The sequence below is a fragment of the Salmo salar genome, chromosome 27 (assembly GCF_965601325.2).
Source record: "Salmo salar chromosome 27, fSalSal1, whole genome shotgun sequence".
NCBI classification, from domain to species: domain Eukaryota; kingdom Metazoa; phylum Chordata; class Actinopteri; order Salmoniformes; family Salmonidae; genus Salmo; species Salmo salar.
Window position 1 is genome coordinate 40,507,501 of NC_138317.1, and position 23,584 is coordinate 40,531,084.

The 23,584-nt window shown below is 50.1% G+C and overlaps 1 protein-coding gene across 1 annotated transcript in view; it reads left to right on the forward strand.

Annotated features, from left to right (window-relative positions):
• LOC106589056 (gamma-aminobutyric acid type B receptor subunit 1) overlaps positions 1–23,584 on the forward strand; it is a 145,136-nt gene that overhangs the window by 82,593 nt on the left and 38,959 nt on the right. The window contains exons 13-15 of the mRNA XM_082970245.1: positions 10,945–11,052; positions 13,643–13,736; positions 14,260–14,387. Of these exons, the coding sequence (XP_082826371.1) occupies positions 10,945–11,052; positions 13,643–13,736; positions 14,260–14,387 (330 nt within the window). The remainder of the gene's footprint in view (positions 1–10,944; positions 11,053–13,642; positions 13,737–14,259; positions 14,388–23,584) is intronic.

Below are 23,584 nucleotides of genomic sequence, written 5' to 3' on the forward strand. Positions count from 1 at the left end.
GGTCTGGAGGGGTAGAGGGGTGGTCTAGAGGGGTAGAGGGATGGTCTAGAGGGGTAGAGGGATGTCAAGAGGGGTAGAGGGATGGTCTAGAGGGGTGGTCTAGAGGGGTAGAGGGGTGGTCTAGAGGAGTAGAGGGATGGTCTAGAGGGGTAGAGGGGTGGTCTAGAGGGGTCGAGGGGTGGTCTGGAGGGGTAGAGGGGTGGTCTAGAGGGGTAGAGGGATGGTCTAGAGGGGTAGAGGGGTGGTCTAGAGGGATGGTCTAGAGGGGTAGAGGGGTGGTCTAGAGGGGTAGAGGGGTAGTCTAGAGGGGTAGAGGGATTTCTAGAGGGGTAGAGGGATGGTCTAGAGGGGTAGAGGGATGGTCTAGAGGGGTAGAGGGATGGTCTAGAGGGATGGTCTAGAGGGGTAGAGGGATGGTCTAGAGGGGTAGAGGGGTGGTCTAGAGGGGTAGAGGGATGGTCTAGAGGGGTAGAGGGGTGGTCTAGAGGGGTAGAGGGATGGTCTACCCCCACAGTCCCACACGGTGACGTGATATCATTGACGTGACGTGCAAATGAGCGATAGAAAACCGATCGAGCAAATGTTACCATTACGATTTTTTTTGTGCAGGGGCCCCGTGCCGCCCCCGGCAGGATGCCGCGGCTGCCCATGTCGCCTATACCTAAATCCTATACGTAAATCCTATACGTAAATCCTATAGGGGTAGAGGGGTGGTCTAGAGGGGTAGAAGGATGGTCTAGAGGGGTAGAGGGGTGGTCTAGAGGGGTAGAGGGATGGTCTAGAAGGGTGGTCTAGAGGGGTAGAGGGGTGGTCTAGAGGGGTAGAGGGGTGGTCTAGAGGGGTAGAGGGGTGGTCTAGAGGGCTAGAGGGATGGTCTAGAGGGGTAGAGGGATGGTCTAGAGGGGTAGAGGGATGTCATGAGGGGTAGAGGGGTGGTCTAGAGGGGTAGAGGGGTGGTCTAGAGGGGTGGTCTAGAGGGGTAGAGGGATGGTCTAGAGGGGTAGAGGGATGGTCTAGAGGGCTAGAGGGGTGGTCTAGAGGGGTAGAGGGATGGTCTAGAGGGGTAGAGGGGTGGTCTAGAGGGCTAGAGGGATGGTCTAGAGGGGTAGAGGGATGGTCTAGAGGGGTAGAGGGATGGTCTAGAGGGGTAGAGGGGTGGTCTAGAGGGGTAGAGGGGTGGTCTAGAGGGGTAGAGGGGTGGTCTAGAGGGGTAGAGGGATGGTTTAGAGAGGTGGTCTAGAGGGGTAGAGGGGTGGTCTAGAGGGGTAGAGGGATGGTCTAGAGGGGTAGAGGGATGGTCTAGAGGGGTAGAGGGGTGGTCTAGAGGGGTAGAGGGATGGTCTAGAGGGGTAGAGCGGTGGTCTAGAGGGGTGGTCTAGAGGGGTGGTCTAGAGGGGTAGAGGGTTGGTCTAGAGGGGTAGAGCGGTGGTCTAGAGGGGTGGTCTAGAGGGGTAGAAGGATGGTCTAGAGGGGTAGAGGGATGGTCTAGAGGGGTAGAGGGGTGGTCTAGAGGGGTAGAGGGATGGTCTAGAGGGGTAGAGGGATGGTCTAGAGGGGTAGAGGGATGGTCTAGAGGGGTAGAGGGGTGGTCTAGAGGGGTAGAGGGGTGGTCTAGAGGGATGGTCTAGAGGGGTAGAGGGGTGGTCTAGAGGGGTAGAGGGATGTCAAGAGGGGTAGAGGGATTGTCTAGAGGGGTGGTCTAGAGGGGTGGTCTAGAGGGGAAGAGGGATGGTCTAGAGGGGTAGAGGGATGGTCTAGAGGGCTAGAGGGATGGTCTAGAGGGGTAGAGGGGTGGTCTAGAGGGGTAGAGGGGTGGTCTAGAGGGGTGGTCTAGAGGGGTAGAGGGATGGTCTAGAGGGGTAGAGGGATGTCAAGAGGGGTAGAGGGGTGGTCTAGAGGGGTGGTCTAGAGGGGTAGAGGGATGGGGTAGAGGGGTGGTCTAGAGTGGTAGAGGGGTGGTCGAGAGGGGTGGTGTAGAGGGGTAGAGGGATGGTCTAGAGGGGTAGAGTGGTGGTCGAGAGGGGTGGTCTAGAGGGGTAGAGGGATGGTCTAGAGGGGTAGAGGGGTGGTCTAGAGGGGTAGAGGGATGGTCTAGAGGGGTAGAGGGATGTCAAGAGGTGTAGAGGGGTGGTCTAGAGGGGTAGAGGGGTGGTCTAGAGGGGTAGAGAGATGGTTTAGAAAGGTAGAGGGATGGTCTAGAGGGGTAGAGGGGTGGTCTAGAGGGGTCGAGGGATGGTTTAGAGAGGTAGAGGGATGGTCTAGAGGGGTCGAGGGGTGGTCTGGAGGGGTAGAGGGGTGGTCTAGAGGGGTAGAGGGATGTCAAGAGGGGTAGAGGGATGGTCTAGAGGGATGGTCTAGAGGGGTAGAGGGGTGGTCTAGAGGGGTAGAGGGGTAGTCTAGAGGGGTAGAGGGATTTCTAGAGGGGTAGAGGGATGGTCTAAAGGGGTAGAGGGATGGTCTAGAGGGGTAGAAGGGTGGTCTGGAGGGGTAGAGGGGTGGTCTAGAGGGGTAGAGGGATGGTCTAGAGGGGTAGAGGGATGTCAAGAGGGGTAGAGGGATGGTCTAGAGGGGTGGTCTAGAGGGGTAGAGGGGTGGTCTAGAGGAGTAGAGGGATGGTCTAGAGGGGTAGAGGGGTGGTCTAGAGGGGTCGAGGGGTGGTCTGGAGGGGTAGAGGGGTGGTCTAGAGGGGTAGAGGGATGGTCTAGAGGGGTAGAGGGGTGGTCTAGAGGGATGGTCTAGAGGGGTAGAGGGGTGGTCTAGAGGGGTAGAGGGGTAGTCTAGAGGGGTAGAGGGATTTCTAGAGGGGTAGAGGGATGGTCTAGAGGGGTAGAGGGATGGTCTAGAGGGGTAGAGGGATGGTCTAGAGGGATGGTCTAGAGGGGTAGAGGGATGGTCTAGAGGGGTAGAGGGGTGGTCTAGAGGGGTAGAGGGATGGTCTAGAGGGGTAGAGGGGTGGTCTAGAGGGGTAGAGGGATGGTCTATAGGGGTAGAGGGGTGGTCTAGAGGGGTAGAGGGATGGTCTAGAGGGGTAGAGGGGTGGTCTAGAGGGGTAGAGGGATGGTCTAGAAGGGTGGTCTAGAGGGGTAGAGGGGTGGTCTAGAGGGGTAGAGGGGTGGTCTAGAGGGGTAGAGGGGTGGTCTAGAGGGGTAGAGGGATGGTCTAGAGGGGTAGAGGGATGGTCTAGAGGGGTAGAGGGATGTCATGAGGGGTAGAGGGGTGGTCTAGAGGGGTAGAGGGGTGGTCTAGAGGGGTGGTCTAGAGGGGTAGAGGGATGGTCTAGAGGGGTAGAGGGATGGTCTAGAGGGCTAGAGGGGTGGTCTAGAGGGGTAGAGGGATGGTCTAGAGGGGTAGAGGGGTGGTCTAGAGGGGTAGAGGGATGGTCTAGAGGGGTAGAGGGATGGTCTAGAGGGGTAGAGGGGTGGTCTAGAGGGGTAGAGGGGTGGTCTAGAGGGGTAGAGGGATGGTCTAGAGGGGTAGAGGGGTGGTCTAGAGGGGTAGAGGGATGGTCTAGAGGGGTAGAGGGATGTCAAGAGGTGTAGAGGGGTGGTCTAGAGGGGTAGAGGGGTGGTCTAGAGGGGTAGAGAGATGGTTTAGAAAGGTAGAGGGATGGTCTAGAGGGGTAGAGGGGTGGTCTAGAGGGGTCGAGGGATGGTTTAGAGAGGTAGAGGGATGGTCTAGAGGGGTCGAGGGGTGGTCTGGAGGGGTAGAGGGGTGGTCTAGAGGGGTAGAGGGATGTCAAGAGGGGTAGAGGGATGGTCTAGAGGGATGGTCTAGAGGGGTAGAGGGGTGGTCTAGAGGGGTAGAGGGGTAGTCTAGAGGGGTAGAGGGATTTCTAGAGGGGTAGAGGGATGGTCTAAAGGGGTAGAGGGATGGTCTAGAGGGGTAGAAGGGTGGTCTGGAGGGGTAGAGGGGTGGTCTAGAGGGGTAGAGGGATGGTCTAGAGGGGTAGAGGGATGTCAAGAGGGGTAGAGGGATGGTCTAGAGGGGTGGTCTAGAGGGGTAGAGGGGTGGTCTAGAGGAGTAGAGGGATGGTCTAGAGGGGTAGAGGGGTGGTCTAGAGGGGTCGAGGGGTGGTCTGGAGGGGTAGAGGGGTGGTCTAGAGGGGTAGAGGGATGGTCTAGAGGGGTAGAGGGGTGGTCTAGAGGGATGGTCTAGAGGGGTAGAGGGGTGGTCTAGAGGGGTAGAGGGGTAGTCTAGAGGGGTAGAGGGATTTCTAGAGGGGTAGAGGGATGGTCTAGAGGGGTAGAGGGATGGTCTAGAGGGGTAGAGGGATGGTCTAGAGGGATGGTCTAGAGGGGTAGAGGGATGGTCTAGAGGGGTAGAGGGGTGGTCTAGAGGGGTAGAGGGATGGTCTAGAGGGGTAGAGGGGTGGTCTAGAGGGGTAGAGGGATGGTCTACCCCCACAGTCCCACACGGTGACGTGATATCATTGACGTGACGTGCAAATGAGCGATAGAAAACCGATCGAGCAAATGTTACCATTACGATTTTTTTTGTGCAGGGGCCCCGTGCCGCCCCCGGCAGGATGCCGCGGCTGCCCATGTCGCCTATACCTAAATCCTATACGTAAATCCTATACGTAAATCCTATAGGGGTAGAGGGGTGGTCTAGAGGGGTAGAAGGATGGTCTAGAGGGGTAGAGGGGTGGTCTAGAGGGGTAGAGGGATGGTCTAGAAGGGTGGTCTAGAGGGGTAGAGGGGTGGTCTAGAGGGGTAGAGGGGTGGTCTAGAGGGGTAGAGGGGTGGTCTAGAGGGGTAGAGGGGTGGTCTAGAGGGGTAGAGGGATGGTCTAGAGGGGTAGAGGGATGTCATAGAGGGGTAGAGGGGTGGTCTAGAGGGGTAGAGGGGTGGTCTAGAGGGGTAGAGGGGTGGTCTAGAGGGGTAGAGGGATGGTCTAGAGGGGTAGAGGGATGGTCTAGAGGGCTAGAGGGGTGGTCTAGAGGGGTAGAGGGATGGTCTAGAGGGGTAGAGGGGTGGTCTAGAGGGGTAGAGGGATGGTCTAGAGGGGTAGAGGGATGGTCTAGAGGGGTAGAGGGATGGTCTAGAGGGGTAGAGGGGTGGTCTAGAGGGGTAGAGGGATGGTTTAGAGGGGTGGTCTAGAGGGGTAGAGGGGTGGTCTAGAGGGGTAGAGGGATGGTAGAGAGGTGGTCTAGAGGGGTAGAGGGGTGGTCTAGAGGGGTAGAGGGATGGTCTAGAGGGGTAGAGGGATGGTCTAGAGGGGTAGAGGGGTGGTCTAGAGGGGTAGAGGGATGGTCTAGAGGGGTAGAGCGGTGGTCTAGAGGGGTGGTCTAGAGGGGTGGTCTAGAGGGGTAGAGGGTTGGTCTAGAGGGGTAGAGCGGTGGTCTAGAGGGGTGGTCTAGAGGGGTAGAAGGATGGTCTAGAGGGGTAGAGGGATGGTCTAGAGGGGTAGAGGGGTGGTCTAGAGGGGTAGAGGGATGGTCTAGAGGGGTAGAGGGATGGTCTAGAGGGGTAGAGGGATGGTCTAGAGGGGTAGAGGGGTGGTCTAGAGGGGTAGAGGGGTGGTCTAGAGGGGTAGAGGGTGGTCTAGAGGGGTAGAGGGGTGGTCTAGAGGGGTAGAGGGATGTCAAGAGGGGTAGAGGGATTGTCTAGAGGGGTGGTCTAGAGGGGTAGAGGGATGTCTAGAGGGGAGAGGGATGGTCTAGAGGGGTAGAGGGATGGTCTAGAGGGCTAGAGGGATGGTCTAGAGGGGTAGAGGGGTGGTCTAGAGGGGTAGAGGGGTGGTCTAGAGGGGTGGTCTAGAGGGGTAGAGGGATGGTCTAGAGGGGTAGAGGGATGTCAAGAGGGGTAGAGGGGTGGTCTAGAGGGGTGGTCTAGAGGGGTAGAGGGATGGGGTAGAGGGGTGGTCTAGAGTGGTAGAGGGGTGGTCGAGAGGGGTGGTGTAGAGGGGTAGAGGGATGGTCTAGAGGGGTAGAGTGGTGGTCGAGAGGGGTGGTCTAGAGGGGTAGAGGGATGGTCTAGAGGGGTAGAGGGGTGGTCTAGAGGGGTAGAGGGATGGTCTAGAGGGGTAGAGGGATGTCAAGAGGTGTAGAGGGGTGGTCTAGAGGGGTAGAGGGGTGGTCTAGAGGGGTAGAGAGATGGTTTAGAAAGGTAGAGGGATGGTCTAGAGGGGTAGAGGGGTGGTCTAGAGGGGTCGAGGGATGGTTTAGAGAGGTAGAGGGATGGTCTAGAGGGGTCGAGGGGTGGTCTGGAGGGGTAGAGGGGTGGTCTAGAGGGGTAGAGGGATGTCAAGAGGGGTAGAGGGATGGTCTAGAGGGATGGTCTAGAGGGGTAGAGGGGTGGTCTAGAGGGGTAGAGGGGTAGTCTAGAGGGGTAGAGGGATTTCTAGAGGGGTAGAGGGATGGTCTAAAGGGGTAGAGGGATGGTCTAGAGGGGTAGAAGGGTGGTCTGGAGGGGTAGAGGGGTGGTCTAGAGGGGTAGAGGGATGGTCTAGAGGGGTAGAGGGATGTCAAGAGGGGTAGAGGGATGGTCTAGAGGGGTGGTCTAGAGGGGTAGAGGGGTGGTCTAGAGGAGTAGAGGGATGGTCTAGAGGGGTAGAGGGGTGGTCTAGAGGGGTCGAGGGGTGGTCTGGAGGGGTAGAGGGGTGGTCTAGAGGGGTAGAGGGATGGTCTAGAGGGGTAGAGGGGTGGTCTAGAGGGATGGTCTAGAGGGGTAGAGGGGTGGTCTAGAGGGGTAGAGGGGTAGTCTAGAGGGGTAGAGGGATTTCTAGAGGGGTAGAGGGATGGTCTAGAGGGGTAGAGGGATGGTCTAGAGGGGTAGAGGGATGGTCTAGAGGGATGGTCTAGAGGGGTAGAGGGATGGTCTAGAGGGGTAGAGGGGTGGTCTAGAGGGGTAGAGGGATGGTCTAGAGGGGTAGAGGGGTGGTCTAGAGGGGTAGAGGGATGGTCTACCCCCACAGTCCCACACGGTGACGTGATATCATTGACGTGACGTGCAAATGAGCGATAGAAAACCGATCGAGCAAATGTTACCATTACGATTTTTTTTGTGCAGGGGCCCCGTGCCGCCCCCGGCAGGATGCCGCGGCTGCCCATGTCGCCTATACCTAAATCCTATACGTAAATCCTATACGTAAATCCTAGTAGGGGTGGTCTAGAGGGGTAGAAGGATGGTCTAGAGGGGTAGAGGGGTGGTCTAGAGGGGTAGAGGGATGGTCTAGAAGGGTGGTCTAGAGGGGTAGAGGGGTGGTCTAGAGGGGTAGAGGGGTGGTCTAGAGGGGTAGAGGGGTGGTCTAGAGGGGTAGAGGGATGGTCTAGAGGGGTAGAGGGATGGTCTAGAGGGGTAGAGGGATGTCATGAGGGGTAGAGGGGTGGTCTAGAGGGGTAGAGGGGTGGTCTAGAGGGGTGGTCTAGAGGGGTAGAGGGATGGTCTAGAGGGGTAGAGGGGTGGTCTAGAGGGCTAGAGGGGTGGTCTAGAGGGGTAGAGGGATGGTCTAGAGGGGTAGAGGGGTGGTCTAGAGGGCTAGAGGGATGGTCTAGAGGGGTAGAGGGATGGTCTAGAGGGGTAGAGGGATGGTCTAGAGGGGTAGAGGGGTGGTCTAGAGGGGTAGAGGGATGGTCTAGAGGGGTAGAGGGGTGGTCTAGAGGGGTAGAGGGATGGTTTAGAGAGGTGGTCTAGAGGGGTAGAGGGGTGGTCTAGAGGGGTAGAGGGATGGTCTAGAGGGGTAGAGGGATGGTCTAGAGGGGTAGAGGGGTGGTCTAGAGGGGTAGAGGGATGGTCTAGAGGGGTAGAGCGGTGGTCTAGAGGGGTGGTCTAGAGGGGTGGTCTAGAGGGGTAGAGGGTTGGTCTAGAGGGGTAGAGCGGTGGTCTAGAGGGGTGGTCTAGAGGGGTAGAAGGATGGTCTAGAGGGGTAGAGGGATGGTCTAGAGGGGTAGAGGGGTGGTCTAGAGGGGTAGAGGGAGTGGTCTAGAGGGGTAGAGGGATGGTCTAGAGGGGTAGAGGGATGGTCTAGAGGGGTAGAGGGGTGGTCTAGAGGGGTAGAGGGGTGGTCTAGAGGGGTAGAGGGGTGGTCTAGAGGGATGGTCTAGAGGGGTAGAGGGGTGGTCTAGAGGGGTAGAGGGATGTCAAGAGGGGTAGAGGGATTGTCTAGAGGGGTGGTCTAGAGGGGTAGAGGGATGTCTAGAGGGGAAGAGGGATGGTCTAGAGGGGTAGAGGGATGGTCTAGAGGGCTAGAGGGATGGTCTAGAGGGGTAGAGGGGTGGTCTAGAGGGGTAGAGGGGTGGTCTAGAGGGGTGGTCTAGAGGGGTAGAGGGATGGTCTAGAGGGGTAGAGGGATGTCAAGAGGGGTAGAGGGGTGGTCTAGAGGGGTAGAGGGGTGGTCTAGAGGGGTAGAGGGGTGGTCTAGAGGGGTAGAGGGATGGTTTAGAGAGGTAGAGGGATGGTCTAGAGGGGTAGAAGGGTGGTCTAGACGGGTGGTCTAGAGGGGTAGAGGGATGGTCTTGAGGGGTAGAGGGGTGGTCTAGAGGGGTAGAGGGATGGTCTAGAGGGGTAGAGGGATGTCAAGAGGGGTAGAGGGGTGGTCTAGAGGGGTAGAGGGGTGGTCTAGAGGGGTAGAGGGATGGGGTAGAGGGGTGGTCTAGAGTGGTAGAGGGGTGGTCGAGAGGGGTGGTGTAGAGGGGTAGAGGGGTAGAGAGGTGGTCTAGAGGGGTAGAGGGATGGTCTAGAGGGGTAGAGGGGTGGTCTAGAGGGGTAGAGGGATGGTCTAAGGGGTGGTGTAGAGGGGTAGAGGGATGGTCTAGAGGGGTAGAGGGGTGGTCTAGAGGGGTGGTCTAGAGGGGTAGAGAGATGCTTTAGAGAGGTAGAGGGATGGTCTAGAGGGGTAGAGGGGTGGTCTAGAGGGGTAGAGGGATGGTCTAGAGGGGTAGAGGGGTGGTCTAGAGGGGTAGAGGGTTGGTCTAGAGGGGTAGAGGGGTGGTCTAGAGGGGTAGAGGGGTGGTCTAGAGGGGTAGAGGGATGGTCTATAGGGGTAGAGGGGTGGTCAAGAGAGGTATGGGGGTGGTCTAGAGGGGTAGAGGGGTGGTCTAGAGGGGTAGAGGGGTGGTCTAGAGGGGTAGAGGGGTGGTTTAGAGAGGTAGAGGGATGGTCTAGAGGGGTAGAGGGGTGGTCTAGAGGGGTAGAGGGATTTCAAGAGGGGTAGAGGGGTGGTCTAGAGCGGTGGTCTAGAGGGGTAGAGGGATGGGGTAGAGGGGTGGTCTAGAGTGGTAGAGGGGTGGTCGAGAGGGGTGGTGTAGAGGGGTAGAGGGATGGTCTAGAGGGGTAGAGTGGTGGTCGAGAGGGGTGGTCTAGAGGGGTAGAGGGATGGTCTAGAGGGGTAGAGGGGTGGTCTAGAGGGGTAGAGGGATGGTCTAGAGGGGTAGAGGGATGTCAAGAGGTGTAGAGGGGTGGTCTAGAGGGGTAGAGGGGTGGTCTAGAGGGGTAGAGAGATGGTTTAGAAAGGTAGAGGGATGGTCTAGAGGGGTAGAGGGGTGGTCTAGAGGGGTCGAGGGATGGTTTAGAGAGGTAGAGGGATGGTCTAGAGGGGTCGAGGGGTGGTCTGGAGGGGTAGAGGGGTGGTCTAGAGGGGTAGAGGGATGTCAAGAGGGGTAGAGGGATGGTCTAGAGGGATGGTCTAGAGGGGTAGAGGGGTGGTCTAGAGGGGTAGAGGGGTAGTCTAGAGGGGTAGAGGGATTTCTAGAGGGGTAGAGGGGTGGTCTAGAGGGGTAGAAGGGTGGTCTGGAGGGGTAGAGGGGTGGTCTAGAGGGGTAGAGGGATGGTCTAGAGGGGTAGAGGGATTTCAAGAGGGGTAGAGGGATGGTCTAGAGGGGTGGTCTAGAGGGGTAGAGGGGTGGTCTAGAGGAGTAGAGGGATGGTCTAGAGGGGTAGAGGGGTGGTCTAGAGGGGTCGAGGGGTGGTCTGGAGGGGTAGAGGGGTGGTCTAGAGGGGTAGAGGGATGGTCTAGAGGGGTAGAGGGGTGGTCTAGAGGGATGGTCTAGAGGGGTAGAGGGGTGGTCTAGAGGGGTGGTCTAGAGGGGTAGAGGGGTGGTCTAGAGGGGTAGAGGGATGGTCTAGAGGGGTAGAGGGGTGGTCTAGAGGGGTAGAGGGATGGTCTAGAGGGGTAGAGGGATGGTCTAGAGGGGTAGAGGGATGGTCTAGAGGGGTAGAGGGGTGGTCTAGAGGGGTAGAGGGATGGTCTAGAGGGGTAGAGGGATGGTCTAGAGGGGTAGAGGGGTGGTCTGGAGGGGTAGAGGGGTGGTCTAGAGGGGTAGAGGGATGGTCTAGAGGGGTAGAGGGGTGGTCTAGAGGGGTTGAGGGGTGGTCTGGAGGGGTAGAGGGATGGTCTAGAGGGGTAGAGGGGTGGTCTAGAGGGGTAGAGGGGTGGTCTAGAGGGGTAGAGGGATGGTCTAGAGGGGTAGAGGGGTGGTCTGGAGGGGTTTCCACAGGTTTTCCCTATTTACTGTAGGGAACAGGGTGCCAAAGTAGTTCCCTATTTACTATAGGGAACAGGGTGCCAAAGTAGTGCCCTATTTACTCTATCGGAAAGGTTGCCAAAGTAGTGCACTATTTACTGTAGGGAAAAGGGTGCCAAAGTAGTGCACTATTTACTGTAGGGAACAGGGTGCCAAAGTAGTGCCCTATTTACTGTATGGAAAAGGTTGCCAAAGTAGTGCACTATTTACTGCAGGGAAAAGGTTGCCAAAGTAGTGCACTATTTACTGCAGGGAAAAGGGTGCCAAAGTAGTTTACTATACAGTGAATAGGGTGCCAAAGTAGTGCACTGTACAGGGAAAAGGGTGCCAAAGTAGTGCCCTATTTACTGCAGGGAAAAGGGTGCCAAAGTAGTGCCCTATTTACTGCAGGGAAAAGGGTGCTAAAGTAGTGCACTATACAGGGTGCCATTCGAAACACATCCTAACTGACCAGTCCTCCTATTTCCCATGATTCCTTGCAGCACCTGGAGCCGTGGAAACTCTACGCCACCGTGGGGGTGCTGCTGGTCATCGACGTCCTGTCACTCATGATCTGGCAAATAGTGGATCCTCTACACATCACGGTGGAGGTATGAGTCAGATAGTTAACCCTCTACACATCACGGTGGAGGTATGAGTCAGATAGTTAACCCTCTACACATCACGGTGGAGGTATGAGTCAGATAGTTAACCCTCTACACATCACGGTGGAGGTATGAGTCAGATAGTTAACCCTCTACACATCACGGTGGAGGTATGAGTCAGATAGTTAACCCTCTACACATCACGGTGGAGGTATGAGTCCGATAGTGGATCCTCTACACATCACGGTGGAGGTATGAGTCAGATAGTTAACCCTCTACACATCACGGTGGAGGTATGAGTCAGATAGTGGATCCTCTACACATCACGGTGGAGGTATGAGTCCGATAGTGGATCCTCTACACATCACGGTGGAGGTATGAGTCAGATAGTGGATCCTCTACACATCACGGTGGAGGTATGAGTCAGATAGTGGATCCTCTACACATCACGGTGGAGGTATGAGTCAGATAGTGGATCCTCTACACATCACGGTGGAGGTATGAGTCAGATAGTGGATCCTCTACACATCACGGTGGAGGTATGAGTCAGATAGTGGATCCTCTACACATCACGGTGGAGGTATGAGTCAGATAGTGGATCCTCTACACATCACGGTGGAGGTATGAGTCAGATAGTGGATCCTCTACACATCACGGTGGAGGTATGAGTCAGATAGTGGATCCTCTACACATCACGGTGGAGGTATGAGTCAGATAGTGGTGGTTCTAGCTTGTATGGCTCCATGGGGAACCCCCCGTTCAGAGGCATTAGCACTGTACAAAGTTAGAGGTGTGCTATTTGATAGATTCCCCCGCTCCCCCTACCTCGGGCTTCCAGTGGGGAGACCTGAGGTCAACCTACCCCTGTCCCCCTCTCCATCTCGTACTTCTGAGTGAGAGACCTTCCCAGGCAGTAGCCTGCCTAGCTCACAAACTAGAATCAGGGCGCCCACGCCGACCAGGTTAATTGACCCACAGTCCCACACGGTGACGTGATATCATTGACGTGACGTGCAAATGAGCGATAGAAAACCGATCGAGCAAATGTTACCATTACGATTTTTTTTGTGCAGGGGCCCCGTGCCGCCCCCGGCAGGATGCCGCGGCTGCCCATGTCTCCTATACCTAAATCCTATACGTAAATCCTATACGTAAATCCTATACCTAAATCCTATACCTAAATCCTATACCTAAATCCTATACCTAAATCCTGTACCTAAATCCTGTACCTAAATCCTATACCTAAATCCTATACCTAAATCCTATACCTAAATCCTATACCTAAATCCTATACCTAAATCCTGTACCTAAATCCTATACCTAAATCCTATACCTAAATCCTATACCTAAATCCTATACCTAAATCCTATACCTAAATCCTATACCTAAATTCACCACTGAGTCAGATAGTTGATCTTCTAGTCTACACATCACTGTGGAGGTATGAGTCATGACTCTCCTTCTCTTGTCTCTTCCTCTCTCTCTCTCTCTCTCTCTCTCTCTCTCTCGTGTCTCTCTCTGTCTCTTTCTGTCCTCCTCTCTTCTCTCATCTCTGTCTCTCTCTCTCTTTCTGTCCTCTCTTTCTGTCCTCTCTTTTCTTCTCTCGTCTCTCCCCTTCCTGTTTGTTTTCAGAGCTGCATCACTATTGGTTAACTCCAGCCTATTAAGATAGTACTATGAAGGAATAAACAAAACAAATTGTGAATCTATAAAAATCATGATGAAATATAATGTGTACATGACTATAGTGCAATAGCCTTGAGATAACATTATCCCTCTGTTCTGCTATAGTGCAGTAGCCTTGAGATAACATTATTCCTCTGTTCTGCTATAGTGCAGTAGCCTTGAGATAACATTATTCCTCTGTTTGTCTGACTAGAAGTTTGTGAGTTAACATTATCCCTCTGTTCTGCTATAGTGCAGTAGCCTTGAGTTAACATTATTCCTCTGTTTGTCTGAGTAGAAGTTTGTGAGAGAACATTATTCCTCTGTTTGTCTGAGTAGAAGTTTGTGAGAGAACATTATTCCTGTTTGTCTGAGTAGAAGTTTGTGAGAGAACATTATTCCTCTGTTTGTCTGAGTAGAAGTTTGTGAGAGAACATTATTCCTCTGTTTGTCTGAGTAGAAGTTTGTGAGAGAACATTATTCCTCTGTTTGTCTGAGTAGAAGTTTGTTAGAGAACATCATTCCTCTGTTTGTCTGAGTAGAAGTTTGTGAGAGAACATTATTCCTCTGTTTGTCTGAGTAGAAGTTTGTGAGAGATCATTCCTCTGTCTGAGTAGAAGTTTGTGAGAGAACATTATTCCTCTGTTTGTCTGAGTAGAAGTTTGTGAGAGAACATTATTCCTCTGTTTGTCTGAGTAGAAGTTTGTGAGAGATCATTCCTCTGTCTGAGTAGAAGTTTGTGAGAGAACATTATTCCTCTGTTTGTCTGAGTAGATGTTTGTGAGAGAACATTATTCCTCTGTCTGAGGAGAAGTTTGTGAGAGATCATTCCTCTGTTTGTCTGAGTAGAAGTTTGTGAGAGAACATTATTCCTCTGTTTGTCTGAGTAGAAGTTTGTGAGAGAACATTATTCTTCTGTTTGTCTGAGTAGAAGTTTGTGAGAGAGGCCCCTAAAGGAGACCTGGATGTTCTGATCCAACCTCTGCTGGAACACTGCAGCTCAGACAAGATGAACACCTGGCTTGGTAAGGAGACGGGGAGGGAGGGAGGGAGGGAGGGAGGGAGGGGGAGAGAGAGAGAGAGAGAGAGAGAGAGAGAGTAAGAGAGGCGGGGAGAGAGGAAGGCTTGGTAAGGAGACGGGAAGGGAGGGAGGGAGGGAGGGAGGGAGAAGAAGGAAGGGAGGGAGAGAGAGTAAGAGAGGCGGGGAGAGAGGAAGGCTTGGTAAGGAAAAAGGGAGGTAAGTAGGATGGGAGGGAGGGTGGAAGGGAGGGATGGAGGGAGGGGAGGGAGAGAGAGGGAGGGAGTGAGAGAGGGAAGCTTTGTAAGGAGAGAGGGAGGGAGGGAGGGAGGGAGGGAGGGAGGGAGGGAGGGAGGGAGGGGAATGGAGGGAGGCTTTGTAAGGAGAGAGGTCTCAGCCTCTGTACTTCATGTACATTAAACCCATCTGTTAATCATCTTACCTTTAACATGAGGCCTGAGTGTGGTGCTACTGCCAGTGAATACTAAAAACCTAGTGAACACATTCTCTCTCCCTCCCTCCCTCTGTAGGGGTGGTGTATGGTTATAAGGGCTTGCTGCTGCTCCTGGGGATTTTTCTGGCTTATGAGACCAAGTCTATATCTACAGAGAAGATCAATGACCACCGCGCTGTGGGCATGGCCATCTACAACGTCTCAGTAAGTATTTCTGTGTGTGTGTGTGTGTGTGTGTGTGTGTGTGTGTGTGTGTGTGTGTGTGTGTGTGTGTGTGTGTGTGTGTGTGTGTGTGTGTGTGTGTGTGTGTGTGTGTGTGTGTGTGTGTGTGTGTGTGTGCGTGCGTGCGTGCGTGCGTGCTGTAGTCATGTACAGTATTTGTGTGTGTGTGTGTGCGTGCGTGCGTGCGTGCTGTAGTCATGTACAGTATTTGTGTGTGTGTGTGTGTGCTGTAGTCATGGGCAGTATTTCTGTTACATTTATTTGAGTATTTAGTCGTTTGTATGACACTGGGCTAAACTGTATTTTGTAACAAGATACGTTCAAGAGGTGTAATTTGTATTTTCAAATTACTTTTCAATACCATTTTTTTTATAGCGGTTCACAATTTTGTGGCCCCCTTTCACCTTGCATTGGTATCAGAAGTCTGATGGCACTATGGTGTGATAAGAGCGTCCGCTAAATTAAATAATATAATAGTATATGTAAAAATTAACAATTGCAAAGCATGCTGAGTATTATTCTAATGAGCTCCACCCTGAAACAAAGCCAATAATAATACCCAGTGTGCTTTGCAGTTCATTTTCGTATGTTCATTTTCACATGCTGTATGTGACTCGTTTCAGAAAACTAGGTTTCACTTCTTAGTTTTTTGGCAGAAATGCCTTCTGGGACTTTCAATTGTCAATGCAACAACTGTCGATAGATATACAGTTGAAGTCAGAAGTTTACAGGCTATTTATACAGAAAATGTGTTTAAAACTTGAATAAACTACATTCATAATTGTATCACAATGTTTTAGGTTGACTATAATTCTATTTGCACTATTTCTGATACAGTTGAAGTCAGAAGTTTACATACACCTTAGCCAAATACATTTAAACTCAGTTTTTCACAATTCCTGACATTTATTCCCAGCAAAAATTCCCTGTTTTAGGTCAGTTAGGATCACCACTTTATTTTAAGAATGTGAAATGTCAGAATAATAGTAGAGAGAATGATTTATTTCAGCTTTTATTTCTATCATCACATTCCCAGTGGGTCAGAAGTTTACATACACTCAATTAGTATTTGGAAGCATTGCCTTTAAATTGTTTAACTTGGGTCAAATGTTTCGGGTAGCCTTCCACAAGCTTCCCACAATAAGTTGGGTGAATATTGTCCCATTCCTCCTGACAGAGCTGGTGTAACTGAGTCAGATTTGTAGGCCTCCTTGTTTGCACGCGCTTTTTCAGTTCTGTCAGGAACTGGGATTGAGGTCAGGGCTTTGTGATGGCCACTCCAGTACCTTGACTTTGTTGTCCTTAAGCCATTTTGCCACAACTTTGGAAGTATGCTTGGGGTCATTGTCCATTTGGAAGACCCATATGTGACCAAGCTTTAACTTCCTGATTGATGTCTTGAGATGTTGCTTCAATATATCCACATAATTTTCCTACCTCGTGATGCCATCTATTTTGTGAAGTGCACCAATCCCTCCTGCAGCAAAGCACCCCCACAACATGATGCTGCCACCCTCGTGCTTCACGGTTGGGATGGTGTTCTTCAGCTTGCAAGCCTCCCCCTTTTTCCTCCAAACATAACGATGGTTATTATGGCCAAACAGTTCTATTTTTGTTTCATCAGACCAGAGGACATTTCTCCAAAAAGTATGGCGGTTTTGGAGCAGTGGCTTCTTCTTTGCTGAGCGGCCTTTCAGTTTATGTCGATATAGGACTCGTTTTACTGTGGATATAGATACTTTTGTACCCGTTTCCTCCAGCATCTTCACAAGGTCCTTTGCTGTTGTTCTGGGATTGATTTGCACTTTTCGCACCAAAGTACGTTCATCTCTAGGAGACAGAACGCGTCTCCTTCCTGAGCGGTATGACGGCTGCGTGGTCCCATAGTGTTTATACTTGCATACTATTGTTTGTACAGATGAATGTGGTACCTTCAGGTGTTTGGAAATTGCTCCCAAGGATGAACCAGACTTGTGGAGGTCTACAATTTGTTTTCTGAGGTCTTGGCTGATTTCTTTTGATTTTTCCATGATGTCAAGCAAAGAGGCACTGAGTTTGAAGATAGGCCTTGAAATACATCCACTGGCACACCTCCAATTGACTCAAATTATGTCAATTAGCCTATCAGAAGCTTCTAAAGCCATGACATCTTTTTCTGGAATTTTCCAAGCTGTTTAACTTCTCTGGTATCATTGGGATGCTAGCTTCCCACCTCGACAACAGCCAGTGAAATTGCAGGGCGCCAAATTCAAACAACAGAAATCCCATAATTAAAATTCCTCAGACATACAAGTATTATACACCATTTTAAAGATAAACTTCTTGTTAATCCAACCACAGTGTCCGATTTCAAAAAGTCTTTACGGCGAAAGCACACCATGCGATTATTTTAGGACAGCGCATAGCCACAAAAAACCATAGACATTTTCCAGCCAAGGAGAGGACTCACAAAAGTCAGAAATAGCGATTAAATTAATCACTTACCTTTGATGATCTTAATCTGGTGGCACTCCCAGGACTCCATGTTACACAATAAATGTTTGTTTTGTTCAATAAAGTCCCTCTTTATGTCCAAATACCTCCATTTTGTTCGCGCGTTTAGTTCAGTAATCCAAAGGCACAAAGTGCGCTCACAACATCCAGACGAAAAGTCAAAAAAGTTCCATTAAAGTTTGTAGAAACATATCAAACGATGTTTATAATCAATCCTTAGGATCTTTTTATCATAAATATTCAATAATATTTCAACCGGACAATACCGTTTTCATTAGAAAGGAAAGAGAACGAACGGTGCGCTCACGGACACGCGCGATAAACAACTCATGGCTTTCAGCTGAGCCACTTGCTCTGAGTAGTCTTATTCTCTCCCCTTTCACAATAGAAGCCTGCAACAACTTCTAAAGACTGTTGACATCTACTGGGAGCCTTAGGAAGTGCAATCTGACCCCACAGACACTGGATACTGGATCACTTAAAATACTACAAACTTTAGAATTCCCACTTCCTGGTTGGATTTTTCTCAGGTTTTCGCCTGCCATATGAGTTTTGTTATACTCACATACATTATTTTAACAGTTTTGGAAACTTTAGAGTGTTTTCTATCCAAATCTACCAATTATATGCATATCCTAGCTTCTGGGCCTGAGTAACAGGCAGTTTACTCTGGGCATGCTTTTCATCCAAACTTCCCAATGCTGCCCCCATCCCATTGAAGTTAAAGGCACAGTCAACTTAGTGTATGTAAACTTCTGACCCATTGGAATTGTGATTTATAAGTGATTTATAAGTGAATTATAAGTGGAACAATCTGTAAACAATTGTTGGAAAAATTACTTGTGTCATGCACAAAGTAGATGTCCTAACCGACTTGCCAAAACTATACTTTGTTAAGAAGAAATTTGTGGAGTGCTTGAAAAACGTGTTTTAATGACTCCAACCTAAGTGTATGTAAACTTCTGATATCAACTGTAGCTGATAAATTCGCTCTGCCTATCTACTCCATTTTCAGAGCATTCTCGTCTGAGTGTGCCAGAGCGCAGAACAACTGACAAATTTACGAACGCTCAACACACGTTTAACATGGCCGGTGTCAGTAAACGTTGCCAAAAAAGAGTAATTAAACGTTTTCCAGCAGCACAGTTGCCAACACTCTGGATAACATTAAAATAGACTAACCAGCTCTGCTAGGGTGAGTAAAGTGGTCAGAATGAGCTGTTCTCTCATTTGTGTCTGGAAGTAGCTAGCAAGCTATCCAACGTTAGCCAGTTAGCTTGGGTGCTTGACTGCTGTTGTTAGATCAGAAGGCTCGGATCAACCCTACTCCTCAGATAAAGAGTCCAGTGTGCGCTCTGAACACTCCGAGAGCGAAACTAGACAAGCAAATGTAGCTAGAATAGACAACCAAATGGCTCGGAGATACGAATAATAAGATTATACACGTAACGTTAGCTAGTGAGCCAGCCAGCTAACGTTAGCTAGCTACAGTAGGTAAACAATGAACCATAGTCCCAACTCTGGACGTTACTACCCTGCATGAATTTGCAGGTCGCTAACCATCCAGGTTGAACGTTAGCTAGGTAACATTAGTCTATAGCTAGCCCAGCTCTGAGATACAAATGATAAGATCATACACATAACGTTAGCCAGCGAGCCAGCCAGCTAAAGTTAGCTAGCTAACAGTGCACTTTAACTTAACCTCTCTGGGCTAGGTGGCACCAAATCGTCCCACCTACGTAACAGCCAGTTGAATCCTGTGGCGCGATTTTCAAATACGTATGTACTTAGAATATTGCAAAATGTGCTTTCACCAAAAAGTTATTTTAAAATCGGACATATCGAGTGTATAGAGGAGTTCTGTATCTATAATTCTTAAAATAATTGTTATGCTTTTTGTGAATGTTTATCGTGAGTAATTTAGTAAATTGTTAGTAAATTCCCCGGAAGTTTCGGTGGGTATGCTAGTTCTGAACATCACATGCTAATGTAAAAAGCTGGTTTTTGATATAAATATGAACTTGATTCAACAAAACATGCATGCATTGTATAACATAATGTCCTAGGAGTGTCATCTGATGAAGATCATCAAAGGTTAGTGCTGCATTTAGCTGTGGTTTTGGTTTTTGTGACATTATATGCTAGCTTGAAAAATGGGTGTGTGATTATTTCTGGCTGGGTACTCTCCTGACGTAATCTAATGTTTTGCTTTCGTTGTAAAGCCTTTTTGAAATCGGACAATGTGGTTAGATAAAGGAGAGTCTTGTCTTTAAAATGGTGTAAAATAGTAATATGTTTGAAAAATTGAAGTTTTGGGATTTTTGAGGAGTTTGTAATTTGCGCCACGCCCTATCATTGGATATTGGCGAGGTGTTCTGCTAGCGGAACATCTAGATGTAAGAGGTTAACAATTTTATTCGTATTTACAGATGGCATACAAGTTTGTTATTAAGACACATTAAAGTTAACATGATCCAGAAGACATTTCTGCACCAATAAAACGCATTTTGATCAAATAAAAAAGTTTATGTTCAAATGGCTCTCCCGTGTTAGTAGTGACCCGCGACGTACGCCTAGTTTCCTGAAACGGGTCACATATGGACTTGATCTTTTACTAAATAGGGCTTTGGGCAGCAGGTAGCCTAGTGGTTAGAGCATTGGGCCAGTAACCGAAAGGTTGCTGGATCGAATCCCCGAGCTGACAAGGTAAAAATCTGTCGTTCTGCCCCTGAGCAAGGCAGTTAACCCACTGTTCCCCGGGCGCCGTGGATGTTGATTAAGGCAGCCCCCCGCACCTCTCTGATTCAGAGGGGTTGGGTTAAATGCAGAAGACATGGTTGAATATATTCAGTTCAACAACTGACTAGGTATCCCCCTTTCCCTATCTTCTGTGTACCACCCCTACCTTGTCACAACACGACTGATTGGCTCAAGGAAAGAAATTTAAAAAACAATGCACACCTCTTTTAACAATGCACACCTGTTTAATTGAAATGCATTCCAGGTAACTAGCTCATAAAGCTGGTTGAGAGAATACCAAGAATGTGCAAAGCTGTCATCAAGGCAAAGGGTCGCTACTTTGAAGAATCTAAAATCTGTTTTGATTTGTTTAACACTTTTTTGGTTACTACATGATTCCATATGTGTTATTTCATAGTTTTGATGTCTTCACTATTATTCTACAATGTAGGAAATAGTAAAAAAAAAAATAAAGAAAAACCCTTGAATGCGTAGGTGTGTCCAAACTTTTGACTGGTACTGTATACATTTACATTTTGGTCATTTAGCAGCAGGGCCATGCACACACCTTTTGGGGGGCATGTGCTCAAACAAAAAAGGGAAACCCACAAAAAAACAGCAACTGTGATGGCAGACTAGTTGAGCTATTATTACAAGAAGAGGGGAAAGTAGCATAATCCGATGAGTAAATTAATTTAGCAAAAAAAATATTTTGAACTGGAATAAATGCTAAAGTTATTAACAATGACTATCACAATTTCAGTGAAAATAGAAGCCTTACTGTATCCAAGCCAATTCCATTTGTTGCTACTATCTTGTAACCCAGTGGTTTTGAAACTTTTTGACCCACAACTCCCAAAAAGTTGTGGACCCCAGAGCAAACTAGGGAATAACAGGGGTAACTGGGATCCCAGAACTGTTCCGGGACCACTCTTCACATTTCCCTAAATAGTTTTTGACAAGAGTCGGGAAATTACAACATTTTTTCCCCCAATGTCGCGTTAATGCAATTCCACAGAATACATAACATGTGCAGCAGCAGATTGGCAGAAAACAAAATAGCACATTATCCAAACAGGTTGTTGGATGGATGCCTTTTAGTCTAGCATATTTACTTCTAGCATATTTACGACACACAAAGTTGGCATAAATTCAAAGTACACAGCATAATTGACACTGCCGAACTGCACACTGCAGAGATTTTGGGCCCCATGAAAATATATCACATTGGGCCCCACCACCACAGGCCACACCAACCCTGCCTGTAACCACACACCTCCAGAAGCCAATCGACCCATTTACAGCTTTAAATCACTCTACCTTTGCAGGCTTGCAACTCTCTTGTAGTCCAATATTTACTGTAGGATATTTACTGACAGTGAGCTGTGAAAATATAACACCGTGCAGACGTGCATGCAACATTCTGCATACAGTGGAATTCACTATTTGATGCAAGACTGATACCCTCTATAAGAAAAGTGCTCAAGGCCATCTTTTACAGTCTAAATGTAATTTTAATGGTCAAGTTCTTGAATGGAAAATTCTCTTAACATTAATGAATAACTTAAAATAAATATAAGTTAAATATACATTAACCTCTTCAATTAAAATACATTAACATTATCATCTATAGAATGATATAACAAACAAAATACTAAAATCAGCAGCAGATGTTTGAACTAAGTATACATACCTACTAGAAAATATACAGCTGGAAAAGTGGAAATGGAAAACAAAATGGAAATGAAAAGGCCTGATGGTGGCGCTAGAGGAAAGGTCAAGAGGTCACCAAATCAATAGGTTTCTTCCACTTGGGGTCTTGATTGTGCACAACAAATTTTATGGCAATCCAGCCATTACTTTGATATATCTTGTTCTCAGCCTGTGGGCATCATGTTGTGTAGTGATCCAATATCCATAGCCATGCCATTTAACAGTTATCACCGGCCCTTGCTCAGCCTTACTCACCAAGAGCCCAGCGCCGAACCTTCTTGCTAGCAAAGTCACTGATCAAGTCTATGAACATTTACATTTTAGTCATTTAGCAGACGCTCTTATCCAGAGCGACTTACAGTAATGAATGCATACATTTCATTTCATGCATTTCATTTCATGCATTTGTTTGTACTGGCCCCCCGTGGGAATCAAACCCGCAACCCTGGCGTTGCACACACCATGCTCTACCAACTGAGCCACAGGGAAGACTATAAAGTCCAGCTTTCTAGCTAACTGACTTTCAATGGGCAGCATGGCAAGACTGCAAAGCCTGTCCAGGGACATAGTGGACCTCAAATAGTTTTTTTAATCAGTTTTAGCTTACTGAAAGCTCTCTCGCCACCAGCAACAGTCACAGGCAGCGTGCAAAATATACTTTGTAGCTGCATCTTACAAATTGCATTCAGGAGACCAAGAGGGGGGACAAGTTAGGGGGGAAAGTGGCAGCAGATACAGTGTTCAGGTGTCTTACTTCATTATGAAAACTCAGGTGTAAGATCTCTGGAATACTTCATGATCAGTGGTTGACACACAGAAGGGACTTTATCCTCGCTAATCTGCCCAACTTTCAGAACAGCAGAAAATTCTTCTACAATTTTTGCAGTGGTGTGGAACCTAGTGCCCAAGTCACTTATGATGTTGTCCATAGCAGTAAAAAACACTGTGTTCCAAAACACCTTTTCCTCTGGCGGCTGTGTTTCTTGCTAAATTGAGGTGCAACATCCATTTGCGTAGTAATCAGTGTTGCCTCAGACAGGAGAGACTCCCATTCATCTCTAAGAGCCTGCATCTCTTCCTTTAAGGCTATTGATATTGGCTGCCACTGTGTCAAGTGAGATGTTTCCTGACTGGAGAATCACATTCCTGTCCTCAATGCATTGCAGTACCTGCAATTATGCCAACTGACATGTCATTCAACACAATGCTGCTCACCTCCTTCTTCAGTTGGGAGTAGGGCTGGTTCAGGGGTATGGGGATGGGTGGACAGGGCTGGTTCAGGGGGATGGGGAGACAGGGCTGGTTCAGGGGTATGGGGATGGAGAGACAGGGCTGGTTCAGGGGGATGGGGATGGGGAGACAGGGCTGGTTCAGGGGTATGGGGAGACAGGGCTGGTTCAGGGGTATGGGGATAGGGAGACAGGGCTGGTTCAGGGGTATGGGGATGGGGAGACAGGGCTGGTTCAGGGGTATGGGGATGGAGAGACAGGGCTGGTTCAGGGGTATGGGGAGACAGGGCTGGTTCAGGGGTATGGGGAGACAGGGCTGGTTCAGGGGTATGGGGAGACAGGGCTGGTTCAGGGGTATGGGGAGACAGGGCTGGTTCAGGGGTATGGGGATGGGGAGACAGGGCTGGTTAAGGGGTATGGGGATGGGGAGACAGGGCTGGTTCAGGGGTATGGGGATGGGGAGACAGGGCTGGTTCAGGGGTATGGGGAGACAGGGCTGGTTCAGGGGTATGGGGAGACAGGGCTGGTTCAGGGGTATGGGGATGGGGAGACAGGGCTGGTTCAGGGGTATGGGGATGGGGAGACAGGGCTGGTTCAGGGGTATGGGGATAGGGAGACAGGGCTGGTTCAGGGGTATGGGTATGGGGAGACAGGGCTGGTTCAGGGGTATGGGGATGGGGAGACAGGGCTGGTTCAGGGGTATGGGGATGGAGAGACAGGGCTGGTTCAGGGGTATGGGGATGGGGAGACAGGGCTGGTTCTCCATCACTTTGGAGGGCAGCCTGCCTACCTGCCCCTACACCATCACTTTGGAGGGCAGCCTGCCTACCTGCCCCTACACCATCACTTTGGAGGGCAGCCTGCCTACCTGCCCCTACACCATCACTTTGGAGGGCAGCCTGCCTGCCTGCCCCTACACCATCACTTTGGAGGGCAGCCTGCCTGCCTGCCCCTACACCATCACTTTGGAGGGCAGCCTGCCTGCCTGCCTGCCCCTACACCATC